The sequence below is a fragment of the Podarcis tiliguerta genome, assembly GCF_965153285.1.
Source record: "Podarcis tiliguerta genome assembly, chromosome: 1".
In the NCBI taxonomy this organism is placed as follows: Eukaryota; Metazoa; Chordata; class Lepidosauria; order Squamata; family Lacertidae; genus Podarcis; species Podarcis tiliguerta.
This window is the reverse complement of record NC_139534.1, coordinates 108,146,857-108,172,585: the sequence shown is the minus strand read 5'-3', so window position 1 is coordinate 108,172,585 and position 25,729 is coordinate 108,146,857. Positions and strand designations below refer to the sequence as shown.

Genomic DNA, 25,729 nt, shown 5'->3' with positions numbered 1-25,729 from the left:
TCATCCCGTGCGCGAAGGTGGCCACGGCAGAACAGACCGCCAAGCTGTTCATAGACCACGTCTTCAGAGTGCATGGACTGCCACGGTCTATTTTGTCCGACAGGGGGCGCCAGTTCATTTCGAGCTTCTGGCAGAAGCTGATGGGTTTCCTGAATGTCAAGATCAACCTAGCGTCGGCGAGACACCCGCAGACCAACGGACAAGCGGAACGCGTCAACGCCGTCATGCAGCAGTACCTGAGATGCTATGCAAATCAACAGCCGACGACATGGGTGGACTACCTGCCGCTCGCGGAGTTCGCTTACAACAACACGAAGCACGTGTCCACAGGGGTGACGCCGTTCTTCGCCAACAACGGGAGGCATCCCAGAACCTTCCCGGGATTAGAGAGACTGGGGGAGGGGGAGCCACAGGCAGCGGAAGTCTTGGCGGCGGAATTGCAGGAAGTTCACGAGCAGCTTCGGAGGCAGTTAGAGCTGGCAAAGCACGCATACAAACTGCAGGCTGACAAGCACAGGAGGGTTGGTGAAGACATACAGGTGGGAGACTGGGTGTGGTTAGCGGCCCACGCAGTGCCGACAAGATCCTTAGCTAAGAAGAAACTCGGACATAAGCAGCTAGGACCTTACCTAGTTGAGGCACAGATCAATCCGGTGGCCTTCCGGTTGACACTTCCGGAAGGATCCAGAATGCACCCAGTATTCCATAGGTCGGTGCTCACGCCCTACAAAGCACCTCACCGATTTCAGGCGCAGGGCACGGCACCAGACCAGTATAAGGAGATCCCCCCAAGGAGGGAGTCGCCAAGAAGGGAACCCATCAACCAGGTCACAGAGATTTTGGACTCGAGATGGGGGGAGGAGGGAGTCGAATATTTTCTCGCAAGGGAAGGTACCCCGGCCAGCGCCAACAGTTGGGTGCCGGACTATGCCCTGGACGAGCCTCTCCTCAAAGAGGAGTTTCATGCCTTGTTCCCACACAGGCCCATGCCAGCCGAGTATTTCGACGACTGGCTTTTCACACCCACGCTTTCTACCAGCACGTTCCAGGGATTCACCTCGGACGAAGAACCAGCATTAGAAACACGTTCACCGGAGGGCTCGCCCTCGGGGTTTGCCTCAGACCGCTCCTTTTGGTGGGACAATCGAGGAGAGGAGAGGTGGCTGAGGGGCCCTTGGCAGGCAACGGACCCAGAGGGGAACGAGGGTGAGAGGGACATGGACGTGATGGGGGAGGACGTTGGGTTCGAGCATGGCGGCACGGAGATGGAAGCAGAGGAGAACGAGGTCGGCGAAGACATGGAGGACGAGCCGGATTTCTCTAACTGGATGCACGCCACGGGGGACGAACTGTATCCACCATTCACCCCCACAACGACGGAGCACCCAGCACCCCCGCCGGAGGAAGGGGAGGGGGGAAGGGGGGGCTTCGAGGGGGGGATGGATGTCAGGGGTTCAGGAGCAGAGTCACAGGAGAGGGAAGAAACGGAGAGCGAGGGGGAGGAGTCGGAAGGAAATGTCAGCGGCGACAGTAGTCCGAGGTCTCTGAGTCTCTCCAGTGACTCGGAGGATTCACAGAAAGGGGCCCCCATGGTCAGGGCAAGGGGAGAGCCCAGGGGGACACCTCGGGAAGGAGGGGACTCAGGGAGTAGCAGCTGGAAATCCGGGCCAGCGTCTCCCCCAGAGTGCAGTAGGGGGGAGGAGTCCAAGGCATCGGAATCAGGGAGCGCGCAGGCAGAGGGAGAACGTGAGGCAGGACTGACCACACCCTCGTCAGGGAGCGAGGAAACGGTCATCCGGAAAGTAAAACGCGCGCGCGCGCCAAGTTCAAATGTACAGGAGGGCGGCAAGGTGGGCAGCCCGGGTAGGGAGCCAGGTCCTAAAGCCCGCCGAAGAGAGGGGGAGGAGTCAGAGGGGTCAAGCTCTGCGTCGGAAGAGTCCAGGAGGAGTGAGACCCCGGGGGGTAGTAAGACCCAGAGGAAGAGAGAGAGAAGGAAGAGGTGGAGTAAGATTAGAGTATTAAACTGGTGCACAGGGGGCGGAGATCCAGACAGAGCTTCGCCGGTCTAAAGTCCAGACGTAGGGCTGGGACGCTAAGACTTGTAAATGGAGACTATTCTTCAATAAAGACTTTGTTACTGTACGATCGGCTAGCGTTGGTCCTTGGTGAGCTGGGACCCGGAGCCAGCTCTGACAGTGCCCTTTCTTCACTTTTTAATTAGATGATTCCATCCAATCCAAGAGAAGTTACCGCTTTGGAACTAAATAAATAGACTGCAATTCAGGAAACATATATTAAAAAGTTATTTTCATTAATATAATTTATATGTTATTTTCACTGTAGCTTTGTGCACAATTTTTTGCTGGAAAACTGTATCACAAAATCCGGAAACGCTTGGTATGTTTAGCCTGGAAAAGAGGAGATGAGAGGAGATAAGATAGCCATCTTCAAATATATTAAGGGCTGTCACATGGAGGAGGGAGCATGCTTGTTTCCTCCTGCTCTTGAGGTAGGACTCGGGGCAATGGCTTCAAGTTGCAAGAAAGGAGGTTCTGACTAAACATTCGGAAAAAACTTTCTGGCATTAAGAGCTGTTCAGCAGTGGAACAGACGAGAGGTGGTGGACTCTCTTTCCTTGGAGGTTTTTAAGCAGAGGTTGGGTGACCATCTGTCATGGATGCTTTAGCTGAGATTCCTGCATTGCAGGGGGTTGGACTAGGAAACCCATGGGGTCCCTTCCCACTCTAAGATTCCATAATTCTGATTAGATGATCACATATAGAGTACACCGTTGCTTTTGCAGCAGATTCAGAAGCCTGCTGCCATCTACTGTCTAGATTCAGTAGCACAGTAAAAAGGGATCCCTACCTTCCTTCTACAGTGGTACCTCGGGTTAAGAACTTAATTCGTTCCGGAGGTCCGTTCTTAATCTGAAACTGTTCTTAACTTGAAGCACCACTTTAGCTAATGGGGCCTCCTGCAGTCGCTGCACAGCCATTGCATGATTTCTGTTCTCATCCTGAAGCAAAGTTCTTAACCCAAGGTACTATTTCTGGGTTAGCGGAGTCTGTAAGCTGAAGCGTCTGTAACCCGAGGTACCACTGTATTTCCCACCAGATCTCATTTAATATCAGCTGTGCAATAACCTGTTCTCATTGTAATGTATGTACTTTTGTGCTGTACTGAATCCATGACCACAGTTGTGCAAATCTTTCCCCACCCTCAATGAAAGCAGGGGGCATTTTTCAGTTGTTTTCAGGTGTGGAAGGAAGATTCGTCATTTTGTCATTACCTGAATAAAATTACAAGGTGTGTTTAAAAACAAACAAACATGTTTTCAAGCATAGATTTATGCCACCCTCAGGCACCTCTTTGGCTTTCCTGTGCTTCCTAGAATGTCTGTGGAAGAATGCCCAAAGTGGGGGCAGCCAGGGAGGCTGCCTACAGACCACCTAAGAACTGCACGATGACTTCAAAAATAAATAAATGAAAAGGAAGGGAAAGGAGATTGTTAGCCGCTTTGAGACTCCTTAAGGTAGTGTTAAAGCGGGATATCAGATCTAAACTCTTCTTCTTCTTCTGTTAACTTTTTTTAAAAAAAGAACATTGCAATACTCTCACGCACTCTTAAGACAGCATCTCGAGCTGTCCACAAAGTCCTACTGTGGGCACTATCTCATAGCTATGTCTGCCCGCCTAGCTGCCTGGCTGATCCCATGGTATTACAGCACAGAAAACATGGCTTCCGAGGCCAGTCATAAAAGGCTGGGCAGGGTCATCTGGGAGAAGGCAGTTTCTGAGATGATCTGGTCCTTATTAGGCTTCTGAAAGATCAATGCCAGCACTTCGTTTCGAGTCCAGAAACAATTGGGCAGCCAATGCAAACCAAGCAAGATCGGTTTTGTATTCTCCAATTTTATATGGCCCCAGCATTTTATTTACGGTATTTAAACAATTTATACAGTCATACCTCGGGATAAATGTGCTTCAAGTTAAGTATTTTCGGGTTGCGCTCCACGGCGACCCAGAAGTAACGGAGTACGTTACTTCTGGGTTTCACCACGGTTGCATGCGCAGACGGTTAAAATGACATCACGCGCATGTGCGGAAGCGGCGAAACGCGACCTGCGCACGCGTAGACGCGGGTTGCATTCGCTTCAGGATTCAAACGGGGCTCCGGAACAGATCCTGTTCGCATCCCAAGGTACCACTGTATATTGCTTAACTACAATAATCAATAAGTGGTGTGTACAAGAATACAGTAGAAATCGGTTAATACTATAAAATCAGACTTTAATTAAAATGCTTGCTCGAATTATTATTATTATTATTTTTAAAAAGGTTTAAAAACCTTTTTAAAAATAATAATAATAATAATTCGAGCAAGCAGGTGCTGGAAGCTCAACAGGAAGGGGCCAATCTGACCTCAATTAGAGGGGAGTTCCCCAAAATACACCCCACAAAACTGAACAAATAGCTCCTGGTGGATACAAGCCATGCACCCGAGCATTGGGGTCCCACACCCTCCCTCTGAAGACGTCAGTGATTTTTCAGCTTTAGAACTTTCTTTATTTAGATGAATTCTCTCCCCCACACGCCTCTTCAACCAACAGCTTCACAGAGTGAATTAAAGTGGGTTAAAAAACCAACACATCCCACAAATCCAACATTCTCTTGATCCATGACCTCTTTTTCAGCCTGTGAGAAATAAACCAAACTATATTAACCTTCTTTGCATATCCACTCTGACTTGGCACAATTCCTCACATAATTCTGGCAAAATATCGGGGTTTCCCTCTTTTGTTGCACTTAAATCTGATTTAATGGTGTAATTTGCCTGGCTTTTATTTTTCATACACTGTTATGCTTTACAAAGGCCATTTTATGGAAAAAATGCAAGTTGAATGATCAGGATACAATGGAATGAATTTCAAAACGGGTCATATTTGAAAATTAGCACTGGGGGAGAATACCTGGCTACATTCCTCTGTTTGTTTTTTTAGAATCAGCATTTTTGTTTTTAGTTCACAACTAAATTGGCGAAAGGTTGGACTGGCTGCTTCTTGCTCAGTTTAAATTGGCTGGCCCTGAAACCTTTAATTCATGACATCTGTTTGCAGTAAGGTTGTCACTAGGAATGCCATACGTCCAATTTGGGGGTTTCCCTAAAAAAAGAAGCCATCAACAATTTTGGGGTGTCCTAGTTTTTACTTTTTGACATATGGCAACCTTAGTTGCCACCTCTATTTCCAACAGGGCTCCATTAGCTTTCAGCTGGTTCTCAGTGATGCAGTATTTCTTCACTCTATAGCAGAAGTGGGACCAGGGCTGGCTCTAGCCTAAATAGCACCCTGAGGGAGAAGTACCTTCAGCACCTCTCCCACTCCCACAGTGAGCTTTGCAGGACCACCCAGAGGACTTATGGGGCTTGGTGCAGGTGTGATGTTGGGGACCCGGCTGCTATGCTCTACAACAGAGCTTTCCAAACTTTTCATGTTGGTGGTGCACTTTCAGACATGCAGCATTTGCGACACAGTAGTCCAGTTACACTTACCCCTTTCCAGTCCCGGTAGAGGCATGGGGAGCATTCATGCGACACACCTACACATTGCAGCTGACACACTCACATGTCGCAATGCACAGTTTGGAAAGCTCTGCTCTCCCACATATACATGTCAAAAGCTGAGAATTACTGCAGGCACAACTACTAATTGTTGCCTGCAGCTCCTACTTGCCCAGGGATCAAGCAGAATGAGAGATGTGCACCATGTTTCTCTTACATGGGGATAAGGAAATAGGGATCCAGTGTGGCACTTCTCCTGAGTACCATCTCTTCCTGGGGCACAGTCTCACAGGTCTTCTGGTTGTGGCTTGCTGCTGGCCTTCTCCACCGCTCAGGAAGGATGGATTCCTCCTTTAAGCTCTGTCTAGCCTCACACCATTCCTATGCCTTTTCCTATGGTTAAATGCTACAAAGGATTACTCTTCAGCGGCACCTTGCCCGGAAATCTTAAGTGGCATTCGCCCACCACTAGTGACCAATTGCATGTGCAGGAACTGAGGCAGGGGGCTGCATACTCTACCCCCTGAGCTCTAACGCTCTTTCCTCAGCTACAAGAATAGTGGTGTAGTCTTAAAGGGGCCATATCACCATATATTGTATTGTTTTAATTATTTATTCATTGAATTTGTATACTGCCCTATACCCATAGATCTGAAGGCTGTTCACAACATAAAAACACAAAATACAAAATAAGAACAAAGAAAATGCAATAATCCTCCCTTCCACAACACTTTTAAAAGGGCATTGGATGTCAATCAGCCAAAGGCCTGGTTAAAGAGGAACGGTTTGGCCTAGCGCCCATGTCTCTCCCATGTGCCCAAGGCTTCTTTTAACTGTACAGAGGTACCTTGGTTTACAACCATAACCCATTCTGGAGGTCTGGTTGTAAGCCAAAACACGTTGTAACCCAAAAATGGGTTGTAATCCAAAAAAAGGGACACACACTTCCAGGTTTGATGTGGTCGTAATCCAAACAGTTGTAATCCCAAGCGGTTGCAAACCAAGGTACCACTGTACTTTTAATTAGTGTTTTGTTTCATAGCAGCTTTTAGCTTTGGGTATGCATTCTATATTTCAGCGTATCCATTTTTATCTTTTAAAAACAACAAAGAAAAGCTATCGATAAAACATGTAGCCCGGCTGACCTCTCACAGTTTATGTCATTTATATAGTAGTGTTTATAGCAGTGGCAGAGAAAGGGGGGCAGTGGGTGTGGTCCATCCCGGGTGTCATCTGTGTGGGGGGTCACAAAATCCCCCTTGGGTGGGGATCACTGCACCGATCGCCCCCCTGGGTGGACCACCGCGCCCCTGGGTGCACGGCATGTGCACCGCTACGGGTCTCCAAGCGGCTAGCTACTCCGCTGGTTTATAGTATTTGAAGTAATGTTGCCTCAAAGTAAAGCTCCGCTCCGCTGATTCTTACTTAGCACAAATGACACCAAAGCAGAAACCGAAAAAGAAACGTACTTTAAAGCAAGTTGAAGATGACATTTTTGGCAGTTAGTAACCAAACAACCTGTAGAACCTTGCAAAGAAAGGTTGCAGGCAACTGCTTTTTACCACCACAGCTCAATGCAGACAGTATAAACTGAAGGGGGGGGGAGGGAACAGCCACTGAGCGCAGCTTGGCACCCTCCTCAACTTGCGGCCCCAAACTCATAAGTGAACTGAGAAGAAGATACAGAAGAAAATGGGGGAAAGCTGTATCTGTCTTTCATTCACCTCAAGTGTGGGAAAGGAGGTGACAGGTCTCCATGAAACTCAGGTCCCTGCATAGATAGAACATAGAAAGCTTCTTTGCATTGAGTCCATCTGCCTCATGATAATATTGTCTATGTTTAATGATAGCAGCTTTCCAGAGTTTTAAACAGGGGTCTGAAGACGGGATCTTCTGCACACAAAACTCTTGTAAATACAGCCCTTCGCCATGTCTTGTATCAAATCATGTACGTGTGTGTGTGTGTGTGTGTGTGTGTGTGTGTTTCATCAGAAAGCTCCACACAGGTGTTTACATATAACTTCTGAGAAAATATTGCAGTGTTCACAGTCTGCTGATCTCCCAAGCACCTACCACGACCTTGTGCAGAACAACAAGAGGTTTATTTTGCTCCAGTTTCTTAGTTACACATTGTGAAGTGTAACTAAGGGTGGGGGGGAGAGAGACCTAGATTTAGATCCAAATAAATGAAGGGGGGGAATAATCATAGAATTGTAGATTTAACCCCAAGGGTCATTGAGTCTGACCCCGTGCAATGCAGGAATCTCAGCTAAAGCATCCATGACAGGTGGCCATCCAACCTCTGCTTAAAAACCTCCAAGGAACAAGAGCCCACAGCCTCCTGAGTGACTCTGTTCCACTGTCGGACAGCTCTTAATGTCAAAAAGCTCTTCCCGACGTTTAGTCGGAATGTCCTTTCTTGTAACTTGAATCCCTTGGTTTGGGTCCTACTCTCCAGAGCAGGAGAAAACAAGCTTCAAGAACAGGAGAAAACAAATCTTGGTTTCAATACATTTTGGAAAGATTCAGTGGCATAGCGTGGGGGGTGCAGGGGGGGCCGGCCGCACCGGGCGCAACATCTGGGGGTTAGGGTTAGGGGGCGCAAATCCACGGGTTAGGGGACGCAAATCCACGGATTAGGGGGTGCAAATTACTTGCCTTGCCCCGGGTGCTGACAACCCACGCTACGCCACTGGAAAGATTACTGAAGCTGTTTGAACATTCCCCCTCACACATTCCCCATTGTGGGAGGAAGGAGGGCAGGAATGGCATGGGCAGATCTACCAATTTTGGTTTCTCCCTATTCCTCATTTTTCCTGTTTTACATTCGGTTCTCCACATTTCCACATCTGTTTGCAAATGTGGTATTATTATTATTATTATTATTATTGGTGTATGGTCCAATTATAACCATTTGAAGCTCTCAAGTTCTCATGCCTCAGCCTCATTATACCATCAGTACTGTCCTTGACATCCACATTTGAAATCACCCGTTGTAGTATGTGAGAGTTCCTCACATAGTAAATACTGCAGTCACAGATAAAATACTTGCCCATCCCATGTAAAGAGATACAGTGGGACACTGGTGGCACTGTTTGTTGTGCTCTATTAGTCAAGTCCTCTGATCATGCAAGGGCAAAAAAAATTTCCCCATTGTTGGTTTCTCTCCAGCTGGTGCAAGAGGACTCAAATAAGTACAGGAAATTCCCCGTTTCTGTGGGGGTTACATTGCAGGTCAAAGCGTGTGTCAGTGGGGCACGCATAAACTCACCCTGCCCCATTATGCCCCTGCCCCACCCCCTTTCCTCCTTCTTCCGGGTCCAAAAGGACCTGTGTGTTGGCAGTCGTGCATCAATTGGAACACGCCTAAAATGGTCACTGCCTGTATTCCATCTTTATCCAGCTGACACATCACTAATAGAATTGTGTTGGGTTTAGGGACGCGGGTGGCGCTGTGGGTAAAAGCCTCAGCGCCTAGGGCTTGCTGATCGAAAGGTCGGCGGTTCGAATCCCCACGGCGGGGTGCGCTCCCGTTGTTCGGTCCCAGAGCCTGCCAACCTAGCAGTTCGAAAGCACTCTCGGGTGCAAGTAGACAAATAGGGACCGCTTACTAGCAGGAAGGTAAACGGCGTTTCCGTGTGCGGCTCTGGCTCGCCAGAGCAGCGATGTCACGCTGGCCACGTGACCCGGAAGTGTCTCCGGACAGCGCTGGCCCCCGGCCTCTTGAGTGAGATGGGCACACAACCCTAGAGTCTGTCAAGACTGGCCCGTACGGGCAGGGGTACCTTTACCTTTACCTTGGTGAGTTTATATTTTAATTTTTGTTCAGTTCCCTTTTTTCTTTTACTGTACCTTATTTCTTACATGTTACTGAATTATGTTTCTGATTAATTAAGGAAAAACTAGTTTTTAAAAAAAATAAAAATAGAATTTTACTGTTGTACATTTCCCACCTTTCCTCAAATGAGCTCTGGGTGAAATATGTGGTCCTTACATTTTATTCTCACAGCAGCCCTTTGAGATAGGAAAAGCTAGGAGATCCTTCCTAACCCAGGTTTACCCAATGAGCTTCATGGGCGAGTGGACATTTGAACCTAGGCCTACCATGTCCTGGTCCAATGCTCTTAACCACTGCACCTCACTGCCTCTCTATTGCCGGACACCCAAGGCTTATACGGATTCAAAGTGACTCTTCTCCCACACCTGACTTGTAGAGGGGCTCACAAAACATCCCAGAGTAATCCTGCTATTTAGTTGTAAACGTTTTTCCCAGTATGTGTAGGCAAAGCTCTGGGCATTTATGATGATGATGATTAATTTCAGAAGGGGGCAAAAAAGCCTTATGAAGGCTAAGAAAAGCAAAAAAATAATTAGGATCGTAACTAGATGGATTTTGAGGCCACCTATGCAGTCAGCCATACAAGAGAGCACATGGCTGAGATCCAACCGCAGCTGAAAATAGTGCTTTCAAAAGTCATCCTGACCCAGCGTAAATGAAGCTCTGTGTAATTTTATGTAAGATAAGCTAAACCTAAGCTCTGTTTTCAGCTGAGGAAGGTATTTCTACTTCATTTGCCTCTAATTCCTCATTCAATGACTGGCTGCCAAAGAGCTTTATGGTAGCATCACTAGCGCAGATATTCATAACTACACGGAAGTACCAATTCCAACAAATGAGACCCTTTCTGATTGCATATCGGTACTTCACAGCTGCACCCCAACCTGTTTGTTTCCTGTTTGTTGCAATGGAAGCTGTAATTGCTTTAACTTTAACAAAATGAAACCCTTGATCCTGTCTGAGGACAAGGTATAAACAAGTGTACCAATTAAAATCTCAACAGAGATAAAATCAGTTTGCAAACTATTCAGCTATATTATCAGCTGGACTGAAAGGACATAGGATTTCCAGAAAAGTACATAATAGAGATTAATGCTCTTACTGGCCTTAAAAAACCAAACACAAATTCACCCATTACCATGGCTACACAATGGGTACCACTTGGCAAGTAGATGGAGCTAATGGTTGTGTTATGAAGAAGTGGCACTGAGATACACTGCAAAGGGGACAAAAATTATGGTCCAAACGAATGTTTGGGTGGGTACAGGCTCAAACATCTATTCCTAAACTCCAAAATGACTTGCCATGCAGAATCATTTAACAACTGTGAGAATAAACGACAGCTACCACCTATGTTGGCACTTACGATAGCAAGATAAAATGACAAACAATTTCAAACTATGTTAAGTCCCTCTTTATTTTGAAAAAAGCATCGTTTTATCTAACATAAGTCAACATGGTCGGATATTTATGTAGAACAGCCAAATCATTTCTCAGCATCAAATGCTAGGTGTTAAAAGTCCATGAAACAGCAGCTCAGGTTAATTCAGAATTCCAGCAGGAGAAAAGCAGTTATGGCGTCCTGACATTAAAGAAACTTCAAGTGCCCCATTTTGGCGGTCCCTGCCTAGACACCTAATAGGTAGCAGTGAATATGAGTTAAAGTGGACTTTCACAGTATGCTTAACTTGTTTAAAGCACATATCACCAAATTGTGGTAAGCCTCTGGTGATTTCATTTCAAAGAAAGCAGAACCCGTGCCCTTGGAGTTCTCATTGCTTGCATAATTTGGGAAGAGTTTAATGCAAAGGCATAAGATATTTGCTAAGGCTCACACAAACATTGTGAAGCACCATGTGCAACATTAGGTTTGCAACTGAGCATTTTCAACAGTAATACAAACACTATGTAAATCCAGTAGAGCAGCATATTCAGCATAAGCTAGTACTAAGTGAAACATAACAGCAGATCCACTTAAACAAGATTCAAATAAGTAACAAAAGAATTTCATATACTTAGAGCTGATGGTGATAATCAGTGTAATGGCTAGATAATTTTGGTCTGCCATCTCGATTCAAAATGGCAGCTGGCAACCAAATGTTGACAAAGACTGTCACCTCCACCTCATGAATCCTTGTGCAGAGTTTGGCAATGATATCTCAAGAAGGGGCCGAACCTATTCCAAAAAAACAGGCAAAAGTCACCACAAAGTGACATTTCAGTTCACCATCGGGATACAAAAGGGTGCCTGGCATTCAAACACTGACAACGACCACTGCCCCTACCTTGGAAGCCCTTGTACTGAGTTTGGCAATGATATCTTGAGAGGCAGCCAAAGCCACAGAGAGCAGATGGACAGACAAACCACTTTCCAAAATACATAATATAAAAATAAATTTATTTTTTGCATCTCCATCCCTGCTGCACTTATGGGCAATTTGTCATCATTTTCATGATGCATCACTCAAAAATACATTGGGATTGGAAGGCTAATCTGGAATGATTATAAAAAAACTGTAGACAAACTCTTCAACCCTTTCTGGGGCAATTATAAGCAACTTGAAAAAGAAACTAATTAGTGCTGGAGTTTTCGGCGGTAAAGTACATCTCCCTCCATTCCTGAGCTTTATTGTTGCTTAAAAAACTGCTTCACAGGCCCTGGAGTCTGAGCATACACAATAAGCAGAACTTCAATGGTCAGCTGTTTAAAATGTTTTAGAAAAGATTCATTATGGTAGAATTGAAAGACCATGGCAAAAAAAAGCTAAAATAAAAAAGCTAAGTATATAATGTAAAAGCACGATCCTGTTTCTAGTCCTGTTCATCAACATCTTCATACACTTGTTTTTAGAAAACACAAAGCTGTGTTCCAAACTTAAAAGTAACAGAACATAAAGATACTTTTTAGTAACTATCAGCTCTTAGGTCACTACACAGCCCAATGCAGGGAATCAATCATATTACCAATTTGAATTTCCACAAAACGGGAGCAGCCACTCCGAAAGCTTTGCTCCTAGTTACTCTGAGATTATGAACATTACATTCATTGTGTGCAACAAGCCACAATTCCCATTTTGTTTGAATATGAGAAACTGTTTTATTCTATTTGCAAAACAGGATATAAAACCAGGGTGTGCTGGTCCCGGGGGTAAGGTACCTTGGGTGTAGCAAAGTCCACACGAAGAGGGGCAAGGTCCGAGGCAGAGTGCCGGGCGGTGAACAGGAACGCTGGAACAGGAGGCTGTGCAGGGAACAGGTACACCGGATGGTCGGGAACAGGAGGCCGAGCAGGGAACAGGAGTACCGGATAGTCAGGAACAGGAGGCCGAGCAGGGATCAAGAACGCAGGAAGGTCCGAAGCCAACAACGACGTTGCTCCCGCAACCTGGGGCCGGGCTGACTGGGCTTTTATCCTCTTCTAAGGCCAGGGGCGGTCCCGGCCCCCAGGAGCCCCGCCTCCTCTGGCCTTAAGGCGAGCACTCCTCCTGGGGGCAACCAGTTCCCTTCGCCTCTCTGCTCTAAACCTCTGCAGATCAGGAGAGGCCGAAGGGTTACTGGGCCCTGGAGGAGGCTCACCTGTGGCCACTGAGTCGTCAAGCCTCTCTGGGGCCAGAAGGGCTTCACCTGGGGCCAGCTCCTGATGCACTGCCACAGGTGCAGGCTCTTCAGCATCTAGGCCTGGCCCCAGTTCAGCCGGCCCTGGAGGCGGGGACTCCTGTGCAGGCCGGGATTCCTCTGTTTCATCCTCCGAATCGGAATCCCAGGCCATCACACCATCCCCCCTCCCAGGCCCCCCCCTCAACCGAGGGTCCGGACCCGGCTTGCCGGGGTACGTCGCATGGAACTCTCGGAGGCAGGCAGGTGCGTGGACGTTGGCCGCTGGTTCCCAGGAACGGTCCTCCGGTCCGTACCCCTTCCAGTCAATGAGATACTGCAGCTTCCCCCTGCGGTATCGGGAGTCCAGGATGCGTTCCACCTCGTACTCAGGCTCTCCCCGAACCAACACTGGCTGCGGTCGGGGACGGTTCGGGTGGAACTCGTCGGGTGGGGCCACCGGACTCAAAAGGGACCTGTGGAAGACCGGGTGAACCTTCAGGGTTGCGGGTAACCGGAGACGAAATGCCACAGGAGAGACTTGGTCTACGATAGGGAACGGGCCGGTGAAGCGGGCGTCCAACTTCCGCGAAGGTCGAGAGGGGTGGAGGTGGCGAGTGGAGAGCCAAACCAGGTCACCGACGCGAAGTTCCGGCCCCACCTGGCGGTGGCGGTCGGCCTGGGCCTTGTACGCTTCCTTGGCCTGGTGCAGTTGCTCCACCAAAAGCTGTTGCTGGGACTGGAGCTCTTGAAGCCACTCCGTCACCGCCGGGACTGCGGATGTCGGCAGCACCTCTGGAAACAGCCGTGGATGATAACCATAACTGGCCTGGAACGGGGTCTGCTGGGTGGACGCATTCACCGCGTTATTGTAGGCGAACTCCGCCAATGCCAGGTGGTCGACCCAGTCATCCTGCTGGTAGCTGCAGTAACACCGGAGGTACTGCTCCAGCACCGCGTTCGCCCGTTCCGTCTGGCCATCGGTCTGTGGGTGGTAGGCTGACGAGAGGCAGACCTCCGTCCCGAGGGTCCGGTGTAGTGCTTGCCAGAACCGGGATGTGAACTGCACGCCCCGGTCGGACACCACGCGCTCAGGTAGGCCATGCAGGCGGAAGACATGCTGCAGGTACAGCTGAGCAGTTTCCTTGGCTGTGGGTACAGATGGACAGGGAGCGCAGTGCACCATCTTGGTGAAATGGTCGGAGAAAACCAGAAGGCAGGTACAGCCACGAGACGAGGGTAAGTCCACTACAAAGTCCAACGAAACCGTGTGCCAAGGGTGCGGTGGAACTGGCAATGGCTGAAGTAGGCCGGGGGGTCGCCCGGTAGGTCCCTTGGCGCGCCGGCAGACATCACAACCAGCAACGTAGCGAGCCACGTCAGCCTTCAGGCGGGGCCACCAAAACTCTCGACTGACCAGATGGGTGGTCCGATACCGTCCAAAGTGCCCCGCTGCTGGGGCATCATGGGCCATCCGGAGAACCTCCAGCCGTAGTGGCCCTGGCGGGATGTACAAACGACCGTGGTGCAGCAGGAGGCCCTGATGCAGGACCAGCCCCGGATACTGTGGGCTGGACCCTTCAGCCAGCTCCCGGAGTCGTTCCTGGGCCCAAGCGTCGACCCGCTGCTGTTCCCGCACCCGAACCTGCAGTGGCTGCGCCTCCTGGGTGGCCAGGAATGCAGCCGGAGGTAGGATCGTGGTGGGTTCTGCTTGCTGTACCGTGTCTGCGTTGTCGTCAGGTTTCCGGGACAGGGCATCCGCCTTCTGATTCTGAGAGCTAGGGATGTAGCGGATCCGGAACTGGAACCGGGAAAAGAACAACGCCCACCGGATCTGTCTTTGGTTCAGCTTGCGGGTGGTCTGGAGGTACTCCAGGTTCCGGTGGTCGGTTCTCACCTCCACCGGATGTCGTGCCCCCTCAAGATGGTGGCGCCAGACCTCAAAGGCTACCTTGATGGCCAGTAGTTCCCGCTCCCACACAGTATAGTTACGCTCCGCTGGTAGGAGCTGGCGGGAATAGAAGGCACAGGGTAAGAGTGGCGCTTCAGGACCAATCTGTTGAGACAAGACGGCACCGAGAGCCGTACTGGAAGCGTCGGTCTCCACCACAAAGGGTCGAGAGGGGTCAGGATGTTGTAAGATTGGTGCCCTCTGGAAACAGGCCTTCAACCCCTGAAACGCCTCCTCTGCCTCCTTGTCCCAGGAAAACGGCGTCTTTGGGCGCAGTAGCCGGGTCAACGGGGTGGTGCGATGAGCATAATCAGCGATGAAGGTCCGGTAGTAATTGGCGAACCCCAGGAAACGCTGTAGGTCCTTGCGGTTCCGGGGTGCCGCCCATTCTTGAACCGCTGTCACCTTCCCCGGGTCCATTTGCACCCCATCTGGAGAGAGCCGGTGACCAAGGAAGTCCACAGTCCGCTGATGGAACTCGCACTTGCTGAGCTTTGCGTACAAACGGTGCTCACGCAAGCGCTGCAGCACGGTCCGGACATGCCCCTCATGGCGAGCCGGGTCACGGGAGTAAATCAGTATGTCATCCAAATACACCACCACGTACTTGTCTAACAGGTCCTGAAACACGTGGTTGATGTAGCGTTGAAACACAGCAGGCGCGTTGCACAAACCGAAAGGCATAACCAAATATTCGAACTGCCCGTACCGGGTCCCAAACGCTGTCTTCCACTCATCCCCGGCTCGGATCCGAATCAAGTTGTAGGCCCCCCGGAGGTCCAGCTTGGTGAACACCTGTGCCCCTTGCACCCGCTCCAGCAGCTCCGAGATAAGGGGCAAGGGGTACCGGTCTGGGACGGTAATTTTGTTCAGGGCTCGGTAATCATGGCAAGGGCGGAGTTCCCCACATTTCTTCTTAACAAAAAGCACCGGCGCCGCGGTGGGCGAGGTGGAAGGCCTAATGAACCCACGCTCCAGGTTCTTGCGCAAGAAGTCCTGCAAAGCCTCGCGCTCTGGCTCTGTTAGGGAATATAAGCGACTCACGGGTAAAGGCGCTCCGGGTTGGAGGTCTATGCCGCAGTCAAAAGGCCGATGCGGCGGCAGCTGGTCTGCCCCCCGTTCCTCGAACACGTCCTGGTAGTCCTGGTACACGGCTGGGAGCGTGGGTGCTGCCTCCTCTGAGGGCGCGGCCGCCAGCGTTCCGGACTGAGCATGGGAACATGGGTCTGGGAAGTGCACGGTCCGTTTGACCCAGTCAATCTGAACGTTGTGGGCCTCCAGCCAGTCCATCCCGAGCACCAGGGGGAAGCGGGGCATAGAGGCAATGTCCAAAGTTCGCAACTCCCGGTGCTGCTGGAGACACAGGACCAGAGGCTGGGTCTCCTGAGTAACGGCACCTGAACGCAGAAGTCGTCCGTCAATCGCTTCCACCTGGACCGGTACTGGCTTGTTCCGAAGTGGCACCTGATGATGGGCGGCAAAAGCAGCGTCCATATAGGAGCGGGTTGCCCCTGAATCTACCAAAGCATGGGTGAGGATCCAGGGCCCACCTGGAGGGTATAAACGTACCGAAACCATAAGATGTTGCAAGTCCATTGGTGCGGGCCCATTCTGTACGGTTTGGGACCCCCGGTAGCTAGGGCCATCAGCTACTGGGGTTGGCGGTTTCCCTGCGGCTGGCGTTTCTCAGGGCAGGACCGAGCGAAGTGTCCACTTCCGCCACAGTAAAGACAGAGATTTCCATCCCGACGCCGCGCCTTCTCTGCGGGGGAAAGGCGTGGCCGCACTGCCCCGAGCTGCATAGGCTCCTCCGTTAAATCAGTTGTGACCGTGGGGCTGCCGGAAAAAGCTGGTGCCGTGAACTGGAAGTGTCGGCGACCCCGGGCCTGACGACGATCCTCCAACCGGTCGCCTATTTGTAGACTCCGTTGAATGAGAGTGTCCAGCGTGGTGGGGCGTTCCATTGTGGCCAACTGGTCCAGTACCTCGTCCGAAAGCCCTTCGAGATACTGGTCCCGCAGTGCCGAGTCATTCCAGGTCAAGTCCTGTGCCAACAGCCGGAACTCCGTGGTATATGTGGCCACCGTGGACTTGCCCTGTTTCAAATGCCGAATCGCCCGGTTGGCTTGACTCTCTTTCTGGGGGTTGCCGAACGCGGCCTCCAAACGATTGCAAAACCCCGTATAGTCTGCCAGCAAGGGGGAGTCTTGCCTGAGTAGCGGCAACGCCCACTTGGCCGCCTGGTCCTTTAACAAGCTAACCAAAAAGTGCACCTTGGTACGGTCGTCAGGAAAGTTCCGGGCTCGCCCCTGAATATACAGTTTGGCCTGGGCCAGGAACATGGGAAAGCTGGCCGGGGCTCCATCAAATTTCTCAGGCAAAGCCACTGGGTACTTGCCCGGAGCCGGGGCGTCGGCCCCAGAAGCCGGTAGGGCTTCCAAGCGTTGCTGAAGTGCCTCAACCGCGTCACTGAGCTGCTGCACGGTGTGAGACAAGGCCTGGTTCTCCTGGGCCAAAGCCACCAGTGCAGCCGCCTGTTCAGCCATGGCCTCTGGCTCTTCCCGAACGCACCCCGACGAAGGGGGAGTGCGGGAGGTGGCGGGAGCAAACTGTGCTGGTCCCGGGGGTAAGGTACCTTGGGTGTAGCAAAGTCCACACGAAGAGGGGCAAGGTCCGAGGCAGAGTGCCGGGCGGTGAACAGGAACGCTGGAACAGGAGGCTGTGCAGGGAACAGGTACACCGGATGGTCGGGAACAGGAGGCCGAGCAGGGAACAGGAGTACCGGATAGTCAGGAACAGGAGGCCGAGCAGGGATCAAGAACGCAGGAAGGTCCGAAGCCAACAACGACGTTGCTCCCGCAACCTGGGGCCGGGCTGACTGGGCTTTTATCCTCTTCTAAGGCCAGGGGCGGTCCCGGCCCCCAGGAGCCCCGCCTCCTCTGGCCTTAAGGCGAGCACTCCTCCTGGGGGCAACCAGTTCCCTTCGCCTCTCTGCTCTAAACCTCTGCAGATCAGGAGAGGCCGAAGGGTTACTGGGCCCTGGAGGAGGCTCACCTGTGGCCACTGAGTCGTCAAGCCTCTCTGGGGCCAGAAGGGCTTCACCTGGGGCCAGCTCCTGATGCACTGCCACAGGTGCAGGCTCTTCAGCATCTAGGCCTGGCCCCAGTTCAGCCGGCCCTGGAGGCGGGGACTCCTGTGCAGGCCGGGATTCCTCTGTTTCATCCTCCGAATCGGAATCCCAGGCCATCACACAGGGTCTAGTTTGTACAAGCTGCAGTTTCCTATATTCAGACAAGATGACAAACTGTGCTTTGTAGCAAACCATGAATGTAAGCTTCTAATCCCCTCCCACTGTGTGAAAAGAAAGGGAAGGAGGGAGCATGTGAGCCTGAGGCTGCCTGCAGGCCTTTCACATAAATCATGGTTTCTCATTACATCTGAACTGGGTCTCTGTTTAGCGTACTGCAAAATTGCCTTAGTTTCTTGTGGCAACTTAAAGTAGGGGTCCCTAAGCATTTTTTGAGAGTGCTGTGAGCAGCATCACAAAATGGCTGCCTTGAGGGCATGCATGTTGACAAAATGGCTGCTGTGATGGGAGCGACCAGTCACAAAACACCCACAAAGCAGAAGGTGAACTGGTGAGACCGGGATTCAAGTAACATGCCTAAGAATATGAGGAAGGAGTGGGGTCTGAGCCCCAAAACACAAAACCACTCCTTTGAATGCCCAGCCTTCTGCTCCAGCACCAATTTCATAAAATACCATTCCCCTAACCCCCCTCTCTCTTATTTAGTGCTTTGTCAGGTCAACCTTGAACAAAACGTCTTAGTGCTCTTGCTCATTGGTTACTGACAAGCAAAACCCAGGGCCAGAGCAGACATCATTTTCGTAAACCCCACATTTGTTGTGATAATGGGGTTTAAGGACTGCAGGACGCATTCAGGGAAGGGATGGTGGGTTTGACTCTTCAGCTCTTCTGCACTGTGGCAAACACCCTCCTTCCGTCTCAAAACATTCATTCCCAGCCAGACTCACTTCTGGGTTTAGATCTTGACTGTGAGCGTGGTTTGGAAGACTTTTAAAATGACTTATGGAGGGATTTGCACAGGATAATAGCCAATTCCCTTCCACTCAGCAGTTATCTGCTGCACAGAGGCCACCACCCCATACCCTACATTAGTAAATACATTATGGCATGGGTCCCTCATAACAAATTGTTCTGCTCCCCCAAAGCCACCAGATCAGTACCATGACATGATGGAAGAGAGCTTGACCCTTTCCTCCATGCTGTTTTGCTGCACTCCACAGACCCACCCATACACACATTCAAAAAAGCTGCTTCTTCACACCTGCTATTAGGTGAGACTCAATGAATGGGTCCTATCAGTGGAATGCTTGCATGAGAAATTCTACATGTGCAATGCGATTTCCCTTTCCTCCTCCCCCTGTGCCCCTGAAATAGACTGGGGTTTGGGGTGGGAGAAACATATATGTCAGTCCCATATACTCACAAAGTCTTGGTGCCCCGTGGGAGGTTGGGGATGAAATATATCTCTCTGCAGGTGACTTTGAAGCGGTCCCAATCCGAGCAGTCACAGAGGGACGAAGGGCACATTTCCATGCCTCTACTTATCAGTCCCGTTTCCAGCAAGAGCAGGAGCTGAAGGAAATGTGGTACCCACAGCATCTTCCTTAGCCTATTGTGGAAACGACTTCATTGCCCTGTGCAGCTCTTCTCCGCAGAGAGAGAAGACATGACCACAGTTCCTTTCCTTGGGAACAGAATAGAGGGAATCTGCTGTTTCTTCAGAAAACCACGTTCACCTGATGCTCCCTAAAAGGAAACAGGGTGTAATAAGCAAAAGCATAGAAAGATGTTACAGGCAGTAGACAAATCCCTTTCAACTTCCTCCATGCCAAAACTACCAGGTACTATCCCATCCTTTCCCACCCTCCCATCTCAATGGGTGATCTATTTTCTTTTCTTTCTTTTTTACTGCTATGTGGTCCCCACACGCAGGAAAAAGTTTTCTTCTCAAACAGAAAGTTTGTCTACAACAAGAAGTGGTACAGCCAGGGCTGGACTTTTGTGGCTGAAGTCCAGGGTCCCCCACATAGTCTGCCCCCCTGAAATGAGCACTCAGAAAGCAGCAGATGGGCGGGGTGGTGGTGGCATAGCAAACAGGTCCAGTGTCAAGACCTATGCAGGGATGGGTGCACTCTGGGGCCCAGCAGGAATGACATTACCCCAACACCCCAATATAGATGTTCATTTCATTATTTTTACTTTTACTTTACTTTTTTTACTTGCTCCCTAGTAAACGTATGTACCATCAAGGCTGCAGAAGCAAGCATCGTTTATTCCTGTGGGTGCGATGGTACTATAGTATAAAATGCAAAACTGCACGTGCTCAGAGTATTATTATTTTTCAGGACTGGTAAACTTTTTTGGTTTTGGTTCTAACACACAACAGGTAAAGGGAAAGGTAAAGGGACCCCTGACCATTAGGTCCAGTCATGACCGACTGTGGGGTTGCGGCGCTTATCTCGCTTTATTGGCCAAGGGAGCCGGTGTACAGCTTCTGGGTCATGTGGCCAGCATGACTAAGCCGCTTCTGGCAAACCAGAGCAGCGCATGGAAACGCCGTTTACCTTCCCGCTGGAGCAGAACCTATTTATCTACTTGCACTTTGACGTGCTTTCGAACTGCTAGGTTGGCAGCAGCAGGGACCGAGCAACGGGCGCTCACCCCGTCGTGGGGATTTGAACTGCTGACCTTCCAATCAGCAAGTCCTAGGCTCTGTGGTTTAACCCACAGCACCACCCATGTCCCTAACACACAACAGAAACAGCTGTAAACTGGAGATAAATTTTAGCTATGTGTGCTTCACGTATGGTCATCTAAAGGGAAGAGGCATAACTTCTTTTTAAGTCCAATGTCTAAACTTACCTAGCTGAACCATAGGAATGGGCGTAGCCGGGGGGGGGAGGGGCAGCTGCTCCCCCTAGATCAAGTAAAACAATAGAAATACTTAGCTAACTGACCAGTCATGATGATGCACATGACCATTGGTAAAGGGAAGTTAACTGACCCAGAAAAATCGGCAGACAAAATGCTCTTGTACAGAATTTGCTTCTTTAAACTTTATTACACTGGATATTCTCTCCTCACTTTTCCAGCCACAGGCAGATCCCTCTCCCTTCCCCGAACCTGATCTTTATAACAATCTCAAGTCTGCCCCATACATCACTCACTCCATACCCTCTCACTGTAAGTGCCATCTTTCAATATTCTCTCACTTCTCTGCACAACTCTCTTTTCATAGAAGGGATTCGCTTTGTACAAAATAAACAAGAGGCATTTGAGAATTCTAGTATTGTGTTGTCTCAGAAAAAAAGAAGCGTTAGTTCTATCATAGATTATATTATTGTGCTAGCTATATAAAGTATGCCTCGCTGTGGGCATTATATATGATCAAGCAGATAAGAACTAGCTACAAGAGCAAATGACCCATGAATTAAATTACTTGCTTTGGATGCAGAAAGGAGATTGTTCAAATTAAGTAAAATGCAAAAATTTACTATCAGATAGTTCTGAGAATCTAGGGCAAACTAGATTAATTTTAAATTCACCCAAGTCGGTGAATTATTATCCAATTTGCAAGGAAATCTGAAATTTTCAACATTTAAAAAGATGATGAGGGATCTGATTATTCTTCCATTCTTGAGATATGGAAGAATACAAAATGAGATGTTGGACAGAGATCTAAGATGCTTTGAATATTCTCAAGTGAGAACATGGTTAACAAACAATAGATTAAGAGGTGGAAGATTAGTTATTAATGTAACAAGACACAAACTTTCCAAAATATATAGACTGATAAAACTAAAATACGGACCAAAACAAGTATATGCACATGACTTTGAGACTTAGATATTCTAGTACTTTTGAAATAATGCATATTTCAAGAAAGAAGGTCACTAATCTTGTTTATACAAATATGAGAGAAATTTATTTTAGACATTGGTGATACAATGGTGTGTGCTTCTCAAGAAACTAAGTAAATGAGTAACAAGTATATTCCAAGCTGTTGAAAAAGTAAATCTCAAGTGCGTAGGCATATTTATTTGTGGTGGATCTATCAGAGGCAAATAATGTTGGCAATATATTTGGAAAAGAGTGGAACAATGTCATTTTGAGATTATTCTTCATCAACAAATATTAAGAATAGAAGTCCGCAACATGTGGAAATTACTGACTTCACTTATTGCTTATATGGCTATTGTAGCTTGGATATAATACACTAAGAGTTAGAAATAGGAAAAACCACCTCAAATGATGAATAACTTCCCAAACCTTGGAACCATATGGTGATGTAAAAGTTAATGCCGATGTCATGAAAGGGAGAAAAAGGCTGAACATGCTTAGTCACATGTAGTATTTTTCCCCCAGTATCGCAGTAGGGAACTAAAAACAGATTTTTATAAACAAACGTTCTTGGCGTGTTATAAAACATATAGAGCAACCCTATGCATGTTTACTCAGAAGTAAGTGCCTCTATGTTCAATGGGATTTACTCCCATCCATGTGTGCATAGGATAGTAGACAGTGAGTTATTTATGCAGATTTAGTTTAAGTGAATCACAATTTTAAATAACAAGTAAGTTTGACAGGAGTCCCATAACACAGGGCACAGCGGCAGTTATTCTCCCAAAGACTGACTTCCCCAGACAGTAAACCCTCCATCCTCTGCCTCCTCAAAACTCAGAAAACTCCCAACGGTGTGTTTTGTTTGTATGTTTTGGCAAGGCGTCTCAGGGCACCTTTAACATCGGCATGACCAACAGAAATCCAACAGGTGGAGCTTTTCCTGCCATGGAGATGTAGTCATCTTTTCTGCGGAATCCTCGCTTGCTAAATTCATCTTTTGCACTCAGGAAGTAACCCCCCTCTGTTTGAATCGTCTCCTATCAGATTCACCTCCCATAGATATGAAGGAACCCCTCCCTTAAATCTTCACCTGTTGAATTCATCTTGCGTAAATTATCTCCCCGTTGTATCTTCACGTGTGTGTGTGTTACGTATGTGTAAATTTCCCTGTTGGGAGAACCGTCACTTGTCTGAATTCCCCTCCGGCAGGTTTTTTTTTTTGGGGGGGGGCGGAATCTCCGCTGTTGAATCTCTCTACCTGTTGAATGTCCCATCTTGGCCACGCTGCTGCGAAAGGCGTCCAGGAGCCTTGGCGCGGACGTGCCATGCAATCCCCGGCGCTGCCTCCTGCGGATCTAACAGCAAGCTGCTCCCCTAAGAAGCAACCCGCGGGTGTTCCCACGAGCGCCCGGGGAACCCCCTTCCTTCCCGGACGCCTAAGTAGCCCCAACAGAGGGATCGCGCTCCGCCTCACCGGGACTCCAAACCTCGCGCGGACCACGGGCTCCAGCGTCCTCTCCTCCCGTCTGGGCACCGGGCGGCAAGATGCTCAGGAGATCCTTCCCAAGCCCCATCCCATCCCGGCCCCGCCAGCCACTCAAGTGCGGGACCTTTGCAAGAAGTCCGCGACTCCGCGCCGAATCAGAGCATCCCACGCTCCGGAGTTCCGACGGCTTCAGGGCCTGCCCTCCGTTGCCATCTCGTGGCGGCTGCCGGGACTACGCGAAGCAGAAAGCCCCTCTGAAAAGAAAAGCAGGGGGGAGCTCTCCTTCAGCCGCGTATAAGCTAAACAAGCTATATAGCTTAAGGTCCCACTCTCTTGCCCCCCCCAAAAAAAGTAAAAGAAAAAAAATATGGGTGCACATTTCCAAAATGTAAGATAAAAAAACAAATAAAATAAAACCTACATACTGCAACAGTGGCAAATGGCTTTAGATACCTATTAGGTCCATAAATTACCATATAGCATTTATTCAACACGACAAGTTGTTGTTGACAAAGGACAGCTGGACATATAAAGGGCCCCATTACCTTCAGGAGCTTAGGGCCTCATCAAACCTAAATCCGTCCCTGCCTGCAAGGGTCCCTATTTTCCAGGGACAGTCCTAGATGGACAGAAGTCCTCCCAGTTTCTGATTTGATTCTGGAATGTTCCGCTTTTCCTTAGGGCATCCCCATTTTCACCAGATAAATCTTGGAAGGTATTCTTCTCCTTCTTATTTATTGAATTTATATTCTGCCCTATACCTGGGGGTCTCAGGGTGGTTCACAGAATAAAATCAAGGTATAGGTCAAGGTATGGAGTTATGCAACCCCCCCCCCCCCAGCCAATGAGATAAGCAACTCCACAACCTTTAGAAGACATCTGAAGGCAGACCTGTATAGGGAAGTGTTTTAATGTTTAATGTTTAATTTTGTTTTTATATGTGTTGGAAGCCACCCAGAGTGGCTGGGGAAACCCAGTCAGATGGGCAGGGTATAAATAATAAAATTGTTGTTGTTGAATAAAGCGCCACCCGCATCCCCTTTGAATAGGATGTCACTAATTTCATTGGAAAGGGACGCGGGTGGCGCTGTGGGTAAAAGCCTCAGTGCCTAGGACTTGCCGATCGAAAGGTCGGCGGTTTGAATCCCCGCGGCGGGGTGCACTCCTGTTGTTCGGTCCCAGCGCCTGCCAACCTAGCAGTTCGAAAGCACTCCCGGGTGCAAGTAGATAAATAGGGACCGCTTACTAGCGGGAAGGTAAACGGCGTTTCCGTTTGCGGCTCTGGCTCGCCAGAGCAGCGATGTCACGCTGGCCACGTGACCCGGAAGTGTCTCCAGACAGCGCTGGCCCCCGGCCTCTTGAGTGAGATGGGCGCACAACCCTAGAGTCTGGCAAGACTGGCCCGTACGGGCAGGGGTACCTTTACCTTTTTTAATTTCATTGGAGAAATTTTGGAGGGTATGGCAGCTCCGCTGACCCGCCTAGAAGGGTTGTTTTTTATTGATTGATCAGAGAGTAGTTTCTATCTGGCCTTTCCACATGCCAGAGTACTCATGGTGGCCAAAAACATTCAAATAACAACAAACAGGGCTGACCCATCCATTAGGCAGGCTGAAGCCACTGCCTCAGGTGGCGGAAGTCCCTAAGACAGCACTCCTGAGGGCCTTCCCGCCACTGCTCTTAGCATTGATGCTGATCGGTAGGGGCGGCAAAGCAGGCCATGGGGGCAGCAAGGCACAATTGCAATTTCCTGCAGGCAATTCCACTCAAGGGAAGGCTTCAACAGTTTTGGCCATCCATCTTGCTCTTCCCATTCAACCTCTTCAACTTTCAATGAACTTACATGAATGATAAAGTAATTATCAAGGGAGCAGCTGGTTAAGGCTTTAAGTGTCTTTCAGCCCTAACAATACAGTGCATCCTCCTTCCAGCTCATCTTTGCTCTTTTTTAGAAACGAAATCCATCAGAGAGAAGTGAGGCCTGGCAACAAATCTTGCAATGTGGAGATTTCTTGCCCAGTGTCTCTTCTGGGACACTCCCATTATGTTTCCCCTACCACCTGCTTTTCTGCCTCCCTGTGCAGGAAGTTAAGCCTGCTGATGTCTTTTTGTTGTGAACCAGTTGGGCATGGGTATGGGGGCCAGATCCGGCCCAATCGCCTTCTAAATACGGCCTGTGGACAGTCTGGGAATCAGCATGTTTTTACATGAGTAGAATGTGTCCTTTTATTTAAAATGCACCTCTGAGTTATTTGTGGGTGATAGGAATTCGTTCACCCCCCCCCAATATAGTCTGGCCCCCCACAAGGTCTGAGGAACAGTGGACTGGCCCCCTGCTGAAAAAGTTTGCTGACCCCTGGCATAGA

The 25,729-nt window shown here is 49.3% G+C and overlaps 1 protein-coding gene across 1 annotated transcript in view; it reads right to left on the bottom strand.

Moving 5' to 3' along the window:
- TSHR (thyroid stimulating hormone receptor) overlaps nt 1-23,444 on the bottom strand; it is an 89,201-nt gene extending 65,757 nt beyond the window's left edge. Inside the window, exons 1-2 of the mRNA XM_083447975.1 lie at nt 23,352-23,444; nt 19,458-19,780 (exon numbers count right to left, since the gene is read on the bottom strand). Of these exons, the coding sequence (XP_083304101.1) occupies nt 19,458-19,633 (176 nt within the window). The 5' untranslated portion in view covers nt 19,634-19,780; nt 23,352-23,444. The remainder of the gene's footprint in view (nt 1-19,457; nt 19,781-23,351) is intronic.
- Nucleotides 23,445-25,729: the final 2,285 nt, after the last annotated feature.